The sequence below is a fragment of the Perna viridis genome, chromosome 1 (genome assembly GCF_037379345.1).
Source record: "Perna viridis isolate PV_CMFRI_1.1 ecotype Kerala chromosome 1, ASM3737934v1, whole genome shotgun sequence".
Taxonomy (NCBI): domain Eukaryota; kingdom Metazoa; phylum Mollusca; class Bivalvia; order Mytilida; family Mytilidae; genus Perna; species Perna viridis.
The window spans coordinates 70,992,861-71,011,256 of NC_142445.1; the positions used below are offsets into that span (position 1 = coordinate 70,992,861).

General features: G+C 34.4%; 2 protein-coding genes across 5 annotated transcripts; both read left to right on the forward strand.

The window, feature by feature from the left end:
* The first annotated feature begins 841 nt into the window (after positions 1 to 841).
* On the forward strand, positions 842 to 5,215 carry LOC148630233 (uncharacterized). The gene is made up of 2 exons (XM_088563758.1): positions 842 to 3,060; positions 3,242 to 5,215. Exons 1-2 carry the CDS (start codon positions 2,322 to 2,324, stop codon positions 4,576 to 4,578), a joined length of 2,076 nt encoding a protein of 691 aa, XP_088419884.1. The 5' UTR covers positions 842 to 2,321; the 3' UTR covers positions 4,579 to 5,215.
* Positions 5,216 to 9,338: 4,123 nt separating this feature from the next.
* On the forward strand, positions 9,339 to 17,069 carry LOC148630234 (uncharacterized). 4 transcript variants are annotated; one of them, XM_088563779.1, is made up of 4 exons: positions 9,339 to 9,438; positions 11,681 to 11,807; positions 13,064 to 13,201; positions 16,742 to 17,069. In XM_088563779.1, the coding sequence occupies exons 2-4, from the start codon at positions 11,694 to 11,696 to the stop codon at positions 16,862 to 16,864; spliced, it is 375 nt and encodes a 124-aa protein (XP_088419905.1). In that variant the 5' UTR covers positions 9,339 to 9,438; positions 11,681 to 11,693; the 3' UTR covers positions 16,865 to 17,069. The 4 variants fall into 4 exon arrangements, with proteins under 4 accessions (XP_088419905.1, XP_088419898.1, XP_088419912.1 ...); XM_088563772.1 differs by lacking the exon at positions 9,339 to 9,438 and adding an exon at positions 9,478 to 9,554; XM_088563786.1 differs by lacking the exon at positions 9,339 to 9,438 and adding an exon at positions 10,055 to 10,183.
* Positions 17,070 to 18,396: the final 1,327 nt, after the last annotated feature.

Below are 18,396 nucleotides of genomic sequence, written 5' to 3' on the forward strand. Positions count from 1 at the left end.
GTTGTTAGTTTGTAATTGATCATGTTTAACCCCCCTTTTTGATTCGGCAAATTTTACAGGAGTTATGTTACTTTGTAGATTTTTTAAATGGTTCACTATAGGAACATTTTGTGGATACAACTCTTCTGAGACCGCTGAACAGTTGTTTTTTTTTTTTTCAAATTTTGTGGCACTGTTAATAATCTTATGTAGTTAATCATATTACAGGGCAGATTTCATTCAGCAAATATTATAGGAGTTATGGGACTTCTATGATTTTTTTACATGTTACACTATAGTAACACTTTGTGGCTGCAATTTCTTAGAAACACTCAACGGATTTTGTTCACTGCAGATTTGATTCGGCAAATTTTACAGGAGTTATGGGACTTTGTTGATTTTTTACATGTTACACTATAGAAACACTTTGTGGCCACGACTCCTTAGAAACTGTTCAACTAATTTTGTTCAAATTTTGTAGTATTGATAGTCATATATAGTTGATCATATTGGCCCACAATTTTGTTTTGACAAGTTTTAAATTTTACAGGAGTCATGGGGCTTTTACACTTCAACTTTTTTTGCGGCGGTGGGAGACATATGGCTACGCATGACAATCTTGATAGCACTCCTTATTTAAGGGGATGGGATGACAACTTGTTCGCTCGTAGTCAGAATAATGTGTCAGAGTGGTCCAGTGGGATGGCATTCCTACCTCAGGGCTGTTGCTTCAGTGTGCTAAAAATCTGGCTCAGTTTGTCGGACTAGTACAAAGCAGTGTGGTTTTTTTTTGTTTTTTTTTTTTTTACTGTTTTATAGGTTTATGCTGAACTGGTCAAACCTATTTACGCATTCCATTGAAATAGTCTTGTATATTTAAATTTTGTTTCGTCAGGGTGTGCAGATTTTCAAGATTCATTGGTTCGCCTGTTTTGTGTCTACCATCATCATCAACTTTTCTTTATGAACATATTTTCCTCTGAGAATATTCAATGGATTGTTTTCATATTTGATCACTTCATCCTTGCCATAATGTTGATGTAAGCGTAAAACATTGTCATTGTGTCCTTTTCACATCCTAGGGGTAAATTGCGAGCTCACCAGTGATACTGAAAAAAAGTGTGAGTTAATTTCTCTTGCTTGAAGAACTCAACAAAAGTCTCCATTGGGTCGATGTACTATGACAACTCGTTAATAAAGTTATCTTTGAAAAATGAAACTCCCAGTTGAGTAATAGCATCATATTTTTTTTTCATTTTGAAACATTCAGACCGCGTGAATATGCCTCAACTTGTATCAAGAAAGTTATAGTCACATTCACACCCATCTGTCTACCGAGGACGTAAATTATAGTATACCGGTGTCTACCCGTCCGTCATTCACACTTCGCACAATAACTCAAAACTGTTGCCACTAATTTTGAGGAACTTGTTGAATTTTTTTCTTTCTATTTCTAGCTTCCATTTTGATTTCAGTTTTTGAACTTCATTCGATATATGTATTCGGAGAGCAGAGAAGGAAGACCAATTGCAAATGCTTGTACATAATTCAAGGGAACCTCGCGGTCGCTTGCTGCATAAAGAATTACGGGTGACCGCTGGAAGTGTTGTAATAAGTCCTTTACACCAGCGGAAATATATTTCCCTATCCACCGAAAAATTGGTTAACCAATCAGTATCACAATTAAAAAACATGTAGTAAAGAAAAGTGAAAATCACAAGTCATCAAAAATATCCCCGTGGTAACATCTGATTTAAGGCTATCAATATCCGAAGGGTTTTGATGTTGAAAAATATGTCAATTTAGACACTTATGCAGGGGGATAGAATAGAACGGAACAGATGATACCTATATACATAAATTTTTTTTAGTTTCTCTTGAATGACTTAGATGCTCTTGGCATTTGACCCAGTTGGGTGCAAGAATCCGAGAATATTTTGGCGCCAAATAGGTTCGTATACCTGAGTGCACGATGGGCCATCTTCATGGGTAATTACTTGCTTTGTATAAAGAAAAAAAGGCACGAAACGGCTTCTTTAACAAAAAGGAACGTACAGCACCGGAAACATCAGACAAGTGTCCACCGACGTTCACAACGCTACTAAAAACGAATACTTGTATACAATATTGTAGTAACAAAATAATCTTTGAACTGACTAAATGGTCTCGTTAAGCTTTAACTTTTAGCAAATTTTGGCACTGTGATTGGGTGTATATATCTCCACATCTTTCGCTTGGATTGGTTTCAACGTTGGTCCGACCTTCTCGCTACCAAAAATCATAACTATAAATCTATTTATGGATATATACAGCGTCTAAATATAGTCGATACGAAATAAGAAATGGCGACCACAATAAGCACAGCACCGTTAGGAATATTTGCTAAGGCTTTGTCTTTACTTATCAAGCAACATGAACCGACTAATACTGTATTCGAAAGGATTAAAGATGGTTTCCTGTTATTCGTTAAATACTTGAATGAAAAATCGAAAGGAGAAGGTTTAGTGGCTCAAACAGGAAGTTCTTTTGATGATCTTCATCTGTGTCGACTGCTAGAGGTAGGCAACGGACGCCATAAATTCTTTCCCCCAATCGATTTCGACTTCATGATTCTGTACACGAAGTATGAAATATTAGATAAAACTGATGCAGGTGGTCTAGATTTCCAAGAACTTGTAAGAACGTCAGAAACTTTTGGAATAATGATACCCTCGAAGTTTCCTGGGTATGTGAAATTATTAGTGTCAGTAAATGGTAAAGCTAAACTTAAGGACAGGAAAGGAAAATGTGACATTGGTGAATATATCACCTCTGAGGGATTCCTGCCCAACAATATTTTCAGATCGAAAGTAATATCAGGAGATGAAGGAGACGTAGAGGTTTTGTATAAAAGACAGAAGTCATCTTATGTTGCTTCTGGGCCAGCTTTATCAAACATTGACAATGAGGCAGACGGGTACACCTACGATTTCGTTCAGTCTTTCCCTTGTAATACATGGCCTCAAATCGCAGTAAATTGGATCAAGCGACATAAACCTGGTGGTTGGCCTACTCCAGAGCAAATTCAGGATATTTCTCAAGGTTATTTTCATTTCTTTTTTCCATAAAATGTTTGTTTTAACATTACAGTTTGTCGTGTTAATAGAAGAACTCTTGGTAGAATCGCATATGATAAATTACGGCATAAGGATGCTTAATTTTAATGTTTTGTGGTGTATTTATGTTTTGATTGGAAAGTAAACGATTATTAAACCTATTTTAGGTGGTTGTGCTGTTGTACCAGTAGGTCATCGCCAGAGTGAAGAGCCCAGTTTAGAATGGCGAGTGTCCTTCAACGCAGCAGAGAGAAAACTTTCAAGGTCATTGCTATTAAGTCAAAGGTCATGCTACTCATTGGTAAAGCTGCTTCTAAAAGCAAATTTATCTAGTACCAGTATTTTGACGTCATACCACGTGAAAAATATGATGTTTTGGTTCTGTGAGCAAATGTACGGACCGGATGAATGGACAGACGGTACATTGGGTGAGCGGATTATACAGCTTTTAGACTATATAAGTAAGGCGTTGGAGCATCAAAGTATTCCTAGTTATTTCCTACCACCATGTAATCTCATATCACATAGAACAAAAGCAGAAATTGATGCAACTAGAAATGAAGTGGTACAGGTGAGGTCCAACATTTATGTCTCTCTTGGACTGGTTTGCTGCAAGTTACAAGTATATGAACAGTTTAATGCATCAATCACTACAGGTAAATCAGAAATTCAACTGATGTTGACCATCTATACTGTTTTTGTACAACTTTTGTACAAGTTAGGTATTCTTAATTTAATATCTTCTATTGCAACGGACTGCTTCAAATTTGTTGTTGAGCTTAACAAATATATGAACCCGTACGTAAAAAATGCATCAAATGCGTTTGCCGCCGTTAGTCTACCAGAGTTACTGAAACCATTGACAACAGCATATATGCAATCAGGCAACCTAGAAAATGCATACCGCCTAAACCAAATAATGATAGAAAATGATAGGAAGATGGTTGAAGAAAAATATCCAGAAGTTTTCACAAACATGGCATGTTATTATAGTTACAAGTACCAGGTCACACAAAATCGTGCGGATAGAGAACAACACTTTGAAAAGGCGATGGAATATTTCAAAATTGCCCAATATTTGATAAATGATTCACCAAGTCTTTATTTTGCCATAGGCAACTTCCTTTTCACTTCAAAGAGATCCCTTCCCGAAGCCATACAGTATTTAGAGAAGGCTGGAAACATTGCAGTATCACGATCTGATGATGAAGCATTGCTTCAGATAGACATTCCTGGAACAGAGGATGGGAAACCTATATACGTTGCTGGTAAGATCGCCTCACTCTTTGTACTGACGTCTATCTTCATGAAAATTGACGATGTTTATCGAGCAAGGCGAAGTGTAAGATTAATGTCAGACCTAATCACCAATGTCGTTGCTAAACAAAAGTGGTCAGCCTATCAGCTCCTGGCGTACTCATTTAGAATTTGTAGTTTGCAAGAAAAAGCTTTTATTGCTCTTATCGATGGAAAGAAATACACGAAAATGAACTACAGAAGTTAACAGTCAGCGATCTGAGTCATGACAACAATTTGCTTTTCAATTCGTTTTTTCTTTCTCTCTTATGCACACTTTCAGATTGTAACGTTGGTTAGACCCCCTCTAGGTTTTATTTGTAAGTTCCAATACGTGCTATGCAACTTGTAATTGAGTATCGGATCTAGAGATTATAAGAGAGACCCTATAATCCGGGTCCACCATTCCCACCTTACGGTGTGCAAAAAATGTGCATCATTTCCACTGTGTAAATTTTGGTCGTGGTATATGAAGACGGACATATCTTGATGATCTGAGAAAATTACTATGCAGAGATGTTTCAAGTTATTCTCCCAAGTCATCATCCTGTACCCAGAATAAATTTAATAATTTAGAATAGCTTGCCATGTGAGAGAAGATATTCGAGCAGCATAGAAACTTTTAGGGTGAAATGTGCTTACCATTTTATCTAGCACGTATCTCGTCAATAATGATTATACAGGTATCCAACACTTTTTTCATGCATAAATACATTTTATCTTCTTGTTGTTTTCTTGCGTTGGTTGTTGTGTTTTTGTGTTTATGTGTGAAGGCCTCTAGTGAGATTTACAAAGTGGGTTTAATGAGTATAATAACTTCGTTGAATAAATGATTTATTATTACATGTATTATTTTATCAGTGGATTTCATTTAAAAATTGCCCTTTGAAGCCATGTTGTGTGCATGTGCGTGAGTGGGAGTTCCATTAAGGGCAAGTCATTCAGGAAAACTTTAAAAAAAAAAAGTTGCATTGAAACAAACAAAAATAGTCACTGAGTAACTGATTTATGGAAAGTGCTATCTTTTTACTGCATTGTTAAAGCATTAATAATCATAAATAACGACTTTGTTTGATAATTTATTGAACTATATTGTTTCCTAAATATTTTTTTCAATTTTATTTTTTTTTAAATATGACATTTTCATAGAGGGGTTCATGTCAAGAAAGTAGCTAATTTGAAAATTATGTTACATAAGTATCATACCTACATGTTATACTGCTACCAAATACCCTTGTTGAATTCTGAATTCTAATGTCGTCTATAAACAGATCCGACCAATATTCCGTATTGTATGATTTTATCAAACCTAATGATGGGTATTTCCTGAAAGTGTAACATGAATCAGTAACCGAGCCCATGCGTGCGTAATGTATTGTCCTTCTGCATAAACGTATAAACGTATTCACCTTTACATGTACAAGTCACTTCGTTCAAAATTTGAGAAAGGGGCTGAGAAATGGAACTACCAAAAGCTGCCCAACATATACAACCACAACGCGTTCGAATGACGAGATCAGATAGCTGTACAAATCGGTGAGTTTTCTGTTATCTTTCTCTTGAGATTCTCCCTTCTTAGTACTGGAAACCAGTGTACTGCCATAAGAAGAATATTTTATTGTTTGGTCACTCATTAATACTACTGACTTCCATATGTGGGAAAATAGCCAACAACTACTGTATTACGTGATACACAAGAAATGACATTAGTAATCAATGTGTAATTCTTAAAAATCGTAAGAACTTACATATGTTGTCGCATAAAGTCGTTTTTTTTTGTTCCTTGTGCTAATATTCCACAAGATAGACTGAGAATATAATTCATCTCTGATTTATTCGAATGGGAAACGCAGATACAAGTTCCTTGCAACAACAAAAATATACAGATGATTATATTATTTCGAATTAAACTGAATGTGAATTAATAGATGACTTGAACAGTGTTCTATACTATTAAATCAAACTCGTGTTTCGACATGCATTTCTACCGGTGTACCTGGTCCATGCTCCTCTACCGGTGCACCTGGTCCATGCTCCTCTACCGGTGTACCTGGTCCATGCTCCTCAAGCGGTGCACCTGGTCCATGCTCCTCTACCGGTCCACCTGCTCCATGCTCCTCTACCGGTGTACCTAGTCCATGCTCATCTAGCGGTCCACCTGGTCCATGCTCCTCTACCGATGCACCTGGTTTATGCTCCTCTAGCGGTGCACCTGGTCCATGCTCCTCTAGCGGTGCACCTGGTCCATGCTCCTCTACCGGTGTACCTGGTCCATGCTCCTCTACCGGTCCACCTGATCCATGCATTTCTACCGGTGCACCTGGTCCATGTTCCTCTAGAGGTCCACCTGGTCCATGCTCCTCTACCGGTGTACCTGGTCCATGCTCATCTACCGGTGCACCTGGTCCATGCTCCAAGTTTTTAGTGTAGTCCGAGTTGCTCATTTGCTTTTGTTACTTTATATGTATTGCTTTGGTTATTTTATGTTCTTTGTTGTGTGGGTGTGTGTTTTCCATGTCTGGTCTTTGTCCCTGTATAACATTCTGTTGACTTCCGCTAGAATCTTGGTTCCCTTGATTACCCCTTTTTATACGACCGCAAAAAAGTGCGGTCGTATAGTGGTACGGCGTTTCTGTCGTCCGAAGACACTTGGTTTTCGTGCGATAACATGAATATTGGTTAATCTTTATAAAATGTATTATAAAAATCCAAAACTCAAAAGAAAGGTTGGTATTTGAGGTTGTGGTCCCAACAGTTAGTTTTAGAATGAGGGGCAAAAGAAAGGTAAAAAAAAGTATTTCATAGAATTTACAATATTACTTCAATAAATAGAAATATCTATGATATCGTTATAAACATTTTATACCGCAGTTGTGTGACTGGTATTGATTTTTTGAGTTAATTAAGACTTTAACATTTAAGAAAATAGGGACCAAAAAGAGGAACCAGAAACATGCATTGTTCTGCGTGATGTGCAAGCAATAACTTGACTATTGGTGAATGGATTGCTTTGAAATTGTATTACAAGGTGTCGTGCATCCAAAAGAAGACTGGGGTGACTTTGGGGGTTGAGAGCTGAACCTCTTTAGAATTAGGGGCAAAAATGGGGCCTAGTACAACCATTTTCCTTATGTCGGGACAACAAGAAGTTCTTTTTATTTCTGGATAATAACTCGCGTAAAAGGGTAATGAATCACTTTGAGGTAAAGCTTGGAAGATTTCTTCGGATCAAAATATATATATTTTCACCATGTTAACAGTTGGAATATTTATTTTTCAAGTACATCGAATGAAAGAATTTATTTGATACATGTAATAAATCATTATTATCATCATACTTTTTGAAATTCAGATTACACAAAGTAGACCCTGTACCGTTCACTACATACAGTGACAAACGTGGCAAATTTCAACATGCCAGAAATGTTGGAAAAGATTTATCATATTTCTCTAGAAATAAACAGGAGTTGCACATCGTTTGAAAAATTATATTGGTTTGTTTTGAGTTCTTCCCAATAAACATGAATGGAAGAGAATAGTGCGGAACAGTGTTTGGAACTATGCCACCGGCGAACGAACAATATGAATGAAAAACAGTCATGACTTTAAACGTTTTGTCGAGGTGTGTGAACCAGAACAGACATGCTTCCGAGGCTGAAAGATGGCAAAAAGTGTCCCAGAGCTACATAACGCTTTCTTCTGAGCCAAAATTGTGACAAGTATACCACAAACAGACTAAAAAATTTGTGAAAAATGCAACTCTGAATACAAGGACACAATAGAACACTTTACGCTTTTCTCTGAATGCAATTTAGAATTACGGGATCACTTTTGGACGACAATACTTGACAATTTCGGAATTCAGACCTTCCTCTTTCTTGATGGACTATACAACAAAACCCCTGATGAACTTCTCCATATTATGATAGGACGTACTACTGTATACTTGAAAATTGTCCAGAAATTGAACAATCCTTAAAAGAATTCTCTAACCTGTGTGCAAATTTTATCAGTAATGTTTCAAAAAACTTTTCTGAGCCGATTTAACTAACAAGAAATGCTTTAAACGTTTTCGTGTTTATTTTTGCTTCTCTATTTTCCATAGTTGTTTAATTTTGTCATGTAGTGTATTTTGCTTTTTCTATTGTTGAATGTATATCTCTGTAAAAGAGGAATTAAAGTATGATGATGATGATGATTATAATGATTACAGATGATATGCTGTTATCAAAAAATATAAATATATATAGGCTTAATTCTTACTGACATTATATATAAGCTACATAGAGCACATTTCAATTTCTTTTTATGATTTTAAAAGAAGTATTACAGTCTTAAGCAGAAATCGGACCATCCTATATAAATATGTAAATTAAACTTGTGACGAAGATGCAGATAATTTATTCCTAACATTTTAAATTGCAGCCCTATTTTTATATAAAGATATCTGTATTGAATATAAACATTTTGAATTCTTATTGTACTTAAATTTTTGTGTAAAATTTTATTCATTTTCATTTTTATTTTTAACGTATTTAACATTTATATTTTTATGTAAAGAAATCTCTGTCAATTTTTAAATATTAGGATTTATATTTTACTTTAATTTATGCGTAAAATAAAAAAAATATTTAAAATTTTAACCATTTTCTTATTACATAAAGTCTGTAAATTTTTAATGATTAGAATTCATATTTTACTTTAATTTATGCGTTAATTTTCTTATTATACTTTTCATTCAAAATTTTACGCTGTTTGTAAAATTTCATTCTACATCATATCTCCAATTTTATAATCTTTAATATGTTTATAAAGTTTTGTATGTATGAATTCGTGTATTTTTATGAAATATTGACGGCAAAATAGCCAAATAACATTATATAAGCTATTTTGCTGGATCCGGCAAAATAGCCACGGCCAAAAAAATAAGGGAAACATGTTCAAATTTCTCCATATATTGGTTTATTACTTTTTGAGTTACAGGTTATAGACGAACGAACGAACAGATGGAGTCGACGTGCCACAAGTCCTGCTGCATGTTAGTGTGTTGACGCAGTCAAGTAAAAATGTACGTAGATACGGGAAAATACACGCTTCTTCCGTTATAGTTTTGTTTTACTGATGCATTTTGAACTTCCGGTAAAAAAATTGAAACAACATTTTTCAATCGAATCTGATTATTCTGTAAGTAAACACTCAAAGCTGCATTAGCTACCATAATTTGTTCATTTCTGATTCTACTGAATTTTACTGATTCAAGGAAATAAATTTGTTGTAATGCAATTGAAGCAATAAATGTCTATAATACCGACAGGATATTGTGAAAACGTTTTTTTTTTTTAAATCAAGGGAAAACGGTAGTATTTATTTTCCCTAACTTTTCCAAGTTTTTCAGTAATTTCTAATTAAAACTAGGACTCCAAAACAATTTTTGTTGTAGTACTTCCGTACATTTTTTTTTCAACCACCATCAAAAGTTTGAAGGTGCCGGAAGTTTTTAATTTTTTTGGTTCAGCACTCATTTGTAATATGTGTTCTTATTAAAATTTCGTAAACTATGCATTTTGAAGGATAAAAAAATAAACTTAATTTTCTTATAAACTTTAATCCTTTAAGAATCTGAGAGAGAAAAATTATCATTACAAACTCTGTCCTTTCAAAGTTCTACTTCCTTTCATCTGAATCGGGTACATGATTGGTCAGCCTAATGAAGGGAAATGAATACTACTATTTTTCCTCAAAGATCGACAGGACATTTACTTGGGTTAAAAATACTTTCACCTTGGTAAAAAAAAATGATAACGGATACACTGGTAAGCATTTGTCTTGTTTACATTTCATTTCTTCTATTTCTTGATTAGTTTTCAAATAAATAATGACAACTTCTGACCATATTTGTGCCACATTATATCACAATAGGGTATGTAAGTCTTGTTCTAGTTTCATTTTTTTTTTACCAGAATTTCCAATGTAGAACGTATTGAAAACCGAAGACTGATCTGAATTTTATTATTTACTTCCGGGTACTAGAAAGGTATAACAATGCAAAATCTTCTAGTTTGTGTTTTTTCTTACTATATTTATCATGTAGAAATAGTTATTCGTCATTTTTATCGGTATTTTTTTGGCAGAAAGATTTTTCCCCTTAACAGTGAACTCAATGCTCTCTAAATTACAAATCTCTATGCTTTTGAATAGTAGACTAGGACCCATTTTCGTGAAATCATGGGGTCACATGACGATACTTACATATCCTATACATAAATTTCAAAAGGATCCTTTCGTTATATGTAAACTTTTTTCTTCTATCGCTTGAGTCTGTCCGTCTTCCTTGCCGTTGATTAACCACTTTCACTTTGCAATCAGATTTTTTTTAAAAAGAATCGATCCTTACAGCACATGCATGGATTAAGATCAATAGAAGTTACATGCATACAAATTTATCTAGGTTGACTTTTTGTCTTGCAAGACAGTAAATGTATCGACAGCTATTTCATGTATTTAATGCATTTTAATGATATGAAATGAAATTATACAGGAAAAGATTTAGTACAAATAATTCAGAGTTTCAAATTTTAAAAAATCATCATTACCAGATATTCAGTAATTCATAATGTTTCAGCTTTTAATGATACAATAAACAAAGCTGGAATATTCCGTTAAGTCAATAAGTTTACATGAATATCAATCAATTTATAATTGATTGAATTGCAATTAAGAGATGAGATTAAGAATAATAATTAACAGGTATGTTTGCAGCACAGGCCCCCATTTCACATAGAGCCTCGCCCCCTAAGTACTACCACACAGCTTTCTGTCTGAAACCAGGGCCTTTAGGGGACAAGGCTTTGTCATGAAACAGGTGCCTATGGTTTGCAGGGCAGCTAGCCAGTATTGTCCTGTTTGTCCTGGGGTGATATCACTCAGACAATACAGATTATAACACATCACATACATTTTTGTAGGAGCAACGTTTAAGTTAAACAATGCTGAATAGTCATGATAGTTATGTTAAAATCAGACACGAGTCACAGGCAATGTTTACTGGATGTGATATAAATATATAGGGACAAAAAAATATAAACAAGGGCCTGTGATACAACATGTAACTCGAAATACAAACATTTATTGTACATTTACATGTACATAGAAACAACTTAAGACCTGGGAAAGTAGTTTTTAAAATTGAGCATGTAGAGAACACATTGTGCACAAGCAGGGGGACTGAAAACTTGGGGAAAACCAAGAAATTTCCTTATTTCCAAGAAAATGTTTTTCTTAATAATAACAGGTGATGTATATTATTTCAGATGTAATGATGATATGGATAAAAAAGTTGTTGGTAGATTTATAGTCTTTTTGTTGGTTCTAGAATTGACTACTTGCCAGCACACACAATATCAATTTAAACGATATACATATAAAAAGAAGAGAGATGTAAGTATTTGATAAGAGCCGACATGGAATCTAAAGGGAATGACATTCAACTAGTAAAACGTGTATATGTCTTGTCAGGGAAGCAGGTGATAAATTTTCATGAACTTGATATTAACTTTTCTGAATGAAAGGTTGTTCTTGTGACAATTATAATTTACTGAGCCATGCCATTAGTTAGTCCCATTTTAAATTTTTTCCCATCGAATCAATACTAAATTACTTTGAAAAAGAATTGTAAAGCCATTTTTTAAGCAATTTCAATAAACTTTTGTCTTATGAATGAGAAATAACTCGAGAGTTGAGAATATGCCATTAATCACTTCAATTTTTTTTTCATTTCCAAAATCCCTGATACAAGTGATTAAGTTAAAAGAAAAATTATGGAGTAGCAATTTTCCTATAAAGCAAGTAAATTTTTTTCTGTCAAGTTTGACTTCTTATTTCAAAGTCATCTTTAATCCAAACAGACATATAAACTTTTGTCTTTTTTCTGTACTGCTGATGAAACTTTCATCAAGGTTGATGATAGGACAGGTTCAAGATATTTTTTTTGTCATAAGTTATTTTACATGTATAAAGATTCTTTGGGACTGGGGATCATTAAAGATGGGACTAAAATCTGGCAAGGTGTGTCCCAATCTTAGTTTTACTTTTTCAATAAATTGTTATACTCTGATTCTTCTACATACTGTTAATTTGGTACCTTAGAATGTAATGATTGCATATGGAAAAATATGACATCCTACCAAGTATATTTTGTAATAATGAGAAAAATATTTAATAAAAATTTTGAATTTTCAAAATGCTTTTTCGCTGTGAATTAGTTTTTACAATAATAAATTCTATAATAATAATAACAAGTATTATTTACATCCTTCGTTGTTGTTTTTTGTTAACCTATTTTCACCAATACTCCTGAATATATAAAATGTACCATTTTAATTTATTATCTACCTTTAAATTATATTTTCCTATTTAAATTAATGGATGTTTTTGGTGGGGTAATATCTTTCTTGTTTCTTGATTTTGAAATCCAATTTAACATTTAACAGAGAATTGTGATATTTTTGTGCAGCTATTATTTTTTTCTTAATTACAAATGCAGCTATTATAGATGTAAATTTTATTTTGTCATGACAAAACCTAAAATTTTGAATTCAATCTACCTGTGTCCCCACAACAATGTATTAAGATCCTATTTACACAACACATACATTATAGGTTAATCAGCTGATTGCTTTAGTCTATTGTCTCAGGATAAGAAATACAGAAGTGCCAGATCACCATGTGAGAATAGACCTGATTGTTTAGCTAGACGTGGTCCTGACCAGTTAATGTGTGTTAGGGAATGTATGTCCAAGTTCTGTTTTGATGAACTTTACAAAAATGATCCTGTAAGTAGTCTACAAAATACAGAAATTTACTTAATGAAAATCAGCTGGAAAGTTTTACATTTTGTACTTACTGGTAAACAAGCAACTGCTAGAACAATGTGCTGCTCTGGTGATAATGTAGTAGTGAAACCCAACAACTACTGTAATTTGGCATCAAACTTATTTAGGTAACCAATTATCTGTCAAAATCACTGTTCACTTCATGTTAGCTCTTGGGCACTGTTTCTGATTTTTAGCTATATTTACTCCTGACAACCCATGCTTTGCAAATTTAAGGGGGAGTGCACACCCGTCACGCCCCGCCCCAGTTTACCCCTATAAAAATAATAAATACTTGTAGAGATCATCATAAGGTCTTCAATAAATGTAAACACACTTTCAAGTAGCTCTGAAAGGCTGAGACAGCAAAAGTAATAAAATTCACCATCATTTCTACTCTATAGGTCAAAATTTCCACGTGGGATTTGAAGTGGAAATGTTCTGTGGATTTGTGATAAAAAATCATTATTTATATAAAAGAGTGCAAGTAATTATTGCCTGGGCCCAGTTCCATAAAAATATCAAATTGAGATTTCCCTGAAATCCACGAATTGCTCCTCAAATCTTCTATTTCAAGTGATTTGATTGGTCAAAATTTGAGTTTAGGAAGGATTTAACTCTTTCCATGCCGAAGGGCCGATTTTGGGCCAATCTTCACATACTACGTTCAGTGCCACAGGGCAGATTTTCGGCCGATGTTATTTTAGCAATGTTACCAACGACGTCAACAATAGAGGATTGTGATGTCGGACTCCCGGTATCGAAGAGCGCACTTGTCAATTCCAATTTTCGTCAGTTTTATTTTATACACAGTTTATATGTAACGGGATTTTTAATAACATCAGCTAATAATTAAGAAAATAGAAGCAAATGAGGGCGTTATATTTCAAAAACTGTATGACAGTGGTTTTTGAGATAAATGCTATTTGTTTTATTTGTCGTTTTATTTATTTATTTTTGTTTTATTTTTTATTATGTACATGTCATAAGTGTTTGTGTTTCGTATTCAGTTATGTTTTGTATATTATGAATTTTTTTTGGTTTTTTTTCTTTTGTGGGGGTAGGGAGTGCTAAGTTCGAATAAAATCGCTCGAACTGTCGCATAAATAATAGATCTTCGAGGATACCAACAGGTAGAGTAGAAAAAAGAGGCAATATTTACATTTCCCGAGTAATTGTGTTACATAAAATAGTTTTATCTTAGGAATTTGATAAAGACTCCTAGATTTGCTTTTTACAAGACTTCTTGCTTGATTATATTCTGACTTAAAAAAAACCCAAAAAACATGTATTTGCACATACGCAGGGAATAAAAAACATAGATTTCACAATTATATTATTCAATCTTCCGCACATACATGATTATGTTTGCATTGCGGATCCTGACACTTTGAAAAGGAGGGTTGCAAGCCGGGGATCTTAAAAAAAGGGGGTGCTAGGACATTATTTACCTTTATTTGTCAATTTTACACACGAAAATGATAATTTGTTTCTAATAAAATGAAGGGGTGCAAAACCCCTGCTCCCCACTGAATCCGCCAATGGTTGAGAAGTCTTTGCTTACGTGATAATAGATGATCTTGTGGGAGATCCTCAATTATGCTTTGCAGAAAAGATAAACGTGAGAGACGTGGTATGTCCTACATCACCACCAGGACCAACGAGGGTTGATACATGCGATAGATTTTGACATGTCTTGTTCACTATTATATAATAAATTTGTTACCGATCCGAGTAGAGTATAGGGCTGCGATATAGGGTATAGGGGTGTGATATAGGGTGTTCGATGTAGGCTTAACCATATAGAGTTGAAACAATCTTTTATAATGCAACCACAAAAAAAGTATTTTATTATCTAAATATATGAAACAAAACAAAGAACAGAACAAAGAGAAAAAAAAAAGAGAAAAAAAGTTCGATGGAAGAGTCAATCCAAGAACAACTAGTGTTACATGCCTCACTCCACCATACAGGAGTGACAGTCGATATTGGTTCCATGCCTCACTCCACCCTACAGGAGTGACAGCAGATATTGGTTCCATGCTTCACTCCACCGTACAGGAGTGACAGTCGATATTGGTTCCATGCCTCACTCCACCGTACAGGAGTGACAGTCGATATTGGTTCCATGCCCCACTCTACTGTACAGGAGTGACAGCCGATATTGGTTCCATGCCTCACTCCACCGTACAGGAGTGACAGCAGATATTGGTTCCTTACCTCACCACCTTACAGGAGTGACAGTCGATATTGGTTCCATGCCCCACTCCACCGTACAGGAGTGACAGCAGATATTGGTTTCATGCCTCACTCCACCGTACAGGAGTGACAGCAGATATTGGTTCCATGCCTCACTCCACCATACAGGAGTGACAGCAGATATTGGTGCTAGGACTCCTGTACTGTTACACTATAAAAGAAAATTGTACATCATCGAACAATTACGAAAACTTTCCTATCAGAAAAATATCTCTTTAGCTAATATGAGACAGGTAAAACCTGTCAGAGGACGAAGTTTAATATGTTGATATTTTTAGAAACGATGGTGCCGTTTACAGTTTTACATCGACTAGGATTTATTTTTCTTCATAATGTAACAAAACTTAAAAACGCAAGCTGTAAATATTTAATGATGTTAAAGATACGAAATGATAAATATCCTTGCTTCGTTTACTCTCGGTCAAGTCAACTTCCTGTCCTCTATTACATGTTGTATAAATATCGAATTTGGCTCAATAGATTTCCGTCCTTTGTTGCACTGAATCAGAGTTCAGCTTTCCAACTAATCCGGGTTAAACTGCTTCATGGACCTTACTTTACTTTAGGCTAGAAACCACTAATTCCACTTCCCATAGGCTTCAATGCTAATTTCACAATATTCAATGGCTTCTCTGGACTTTACCTTAACTTTAACCTGCAGAGGACTATATATCAGCATGATTCTACATATGTCAACTCACAATCCTCAGAATGGCATGTGGGGTTTGCAGACTTGCAGTGCAGTACTGGTCACCGGAAGTGATGGGTCTATAAATAGCATGGGAAATCCCAGTGTTTGCACAAGATAGGGGTATATTTAGAAATCATTATGGAGATTAGGCTTCACATCACAAGAAGCAAAATGCACCTATAAAATGTACAGAAATGTTTTTCCTTTCAGAAACTGTTTAAATTTTTTAAATAAGATGAGAATTTTTTTCACAGCACTATGAGGAACAGGGGTAATTTCTGCGTAGGACTATATTTACGTACGTTCCAAATGCTCCTTGGTTGAATTGGTGGTCTGTAACCTAAATTTAGGAGACCGAACTCGGGTTGCACACACCGTAAGTGTGTATTCAGTGTAAGTATATGAATCTGAATAAAAATTGCAGCAGTTTTCAGATAAAGGTTTCCTTTGTCAGTTCTTTTTCTTAACTTAGTCCAGTATTCTCTTAATCAGAGCACTGATTACTGAATCAGTGAATGAATATGTGAATAAAATTTTGATCATCGTTTCAGCTGGAAGATGGCGAGATAGATGTTCGACTGAATTCCTTTAAAGGGTGTTTATCACAGCAGTCAAGCAACATGTATTCTCAGACTAATAATGTAGATTTGGATGGAAACCTTGTACTCAACTAAACCCCAAAACAAAAACAAAGAGATCTTCTTAGATGTATACTATATAATGACTGTCACAATGTTGTTTTAATTCTGTTTAGTATATTAGATCAGATATGTTTATTAATATGCATTATTAGATTTACTGTTTGTGCTGGCAGCTTTCATTTTCAATCATGTTTTATGTGTATTTAAAATGAAATTAAAATATTGTTGCACAAAGTCATACATCCATCACCACTGATGAGATTTGTAGTTGCCTTAGACCCTAACTCCTTCAATAATTGTTTCATCAAATTCATATCTTCACAACAGTACAGTCTACCAGATGAAGAAAAAAATAAAGTAGTTTCATAGGGAATGACATCTTTTCTAAATGGTACATCCACAACCCAGGGATCTACCATAATACAACAAATATGAACCTTTTGAGAGCTCATTTCTTCAAAACAAAACAAAATCCTTTGAGATGTAAGTTGTGCTTGCAAATTCTTGGCACGAACAAGTTTCTTAAAAAATTTACAGTATGCAATCAGCAATTATCTTCTTTCATGTACTTCTCTGCATGTGATGGTTAACATTTAAACAAAGTTTCATTGAATTGCATTGCACAGTTGAGAGAGGTTCTATTTATGAGAAATGTGAACAGTAAGACAGACAGGCAGACAAGGCAATTCTTATGTACTTGTGTAAAATTTTGAAATTGACCACATAGTCTTACACAGCTCAAAAGTAACTTGTTTTCAACAAAAAAGGTGGAATGTAATAACTGAACTATCTGCACCAGTATACTTTAATAGGTAACAGTAAACAAAAAGAAGTATTCATAATAGAGATCAAAGGCATGACAGGACTATATCAAGAAGACTTACTGTATGTCCCTGCCATTCTAAGTCATGATTCTTGACTTTTGTGACTGTAACTGTGGCCATGAATGAAATTACCCCTAAATCAAAAGGGTTCTCACCTGGTATTTAACAATATCCCTAAGTTCCATTTGAATCTGATACAAACATTTTGAGTTATCATTCAGAAACTTAATTTTTACAGGAAAAAAAAATGATTTTTTGACAACTGTGACCTTGACTGCAAACAGATTTTCTTTGTCCGGTATGTAACAATGTCCCAGAGATCAGTTTCAATCAGATGTAAAAACTTTTAATAGTTATTGTCTTAAATCCTAATTTTCATGCAAAAATGTAATTTTTTGGCATACTTGACCTTGACCATTAATCTGGCATTGAAAAATATCCCAATGTTTGAGTCTGTGGTAAACTTCTAGAGTTATTGTCCAGAAACGTTTTTTTTTGACGACTGTGACCTAGGCTGCAAAAGATTACAAGAAATTCCCCCCAAATCAATGTTTTCATTTATCTAGTATGTAACAATATCCCAAGCTTTGGTTTGAATCCGATGGCATGTCCAGAAATCTCAATTTTATGGAAAAAGTTAATTTTTTTGGTGGCTGTGACCATGATCTTAAACAGAATTCCCCTCCCAAAATTAATAGGGATCTTAACTTTCCTAGTATGTAACAATATCCAAAGTTTTGT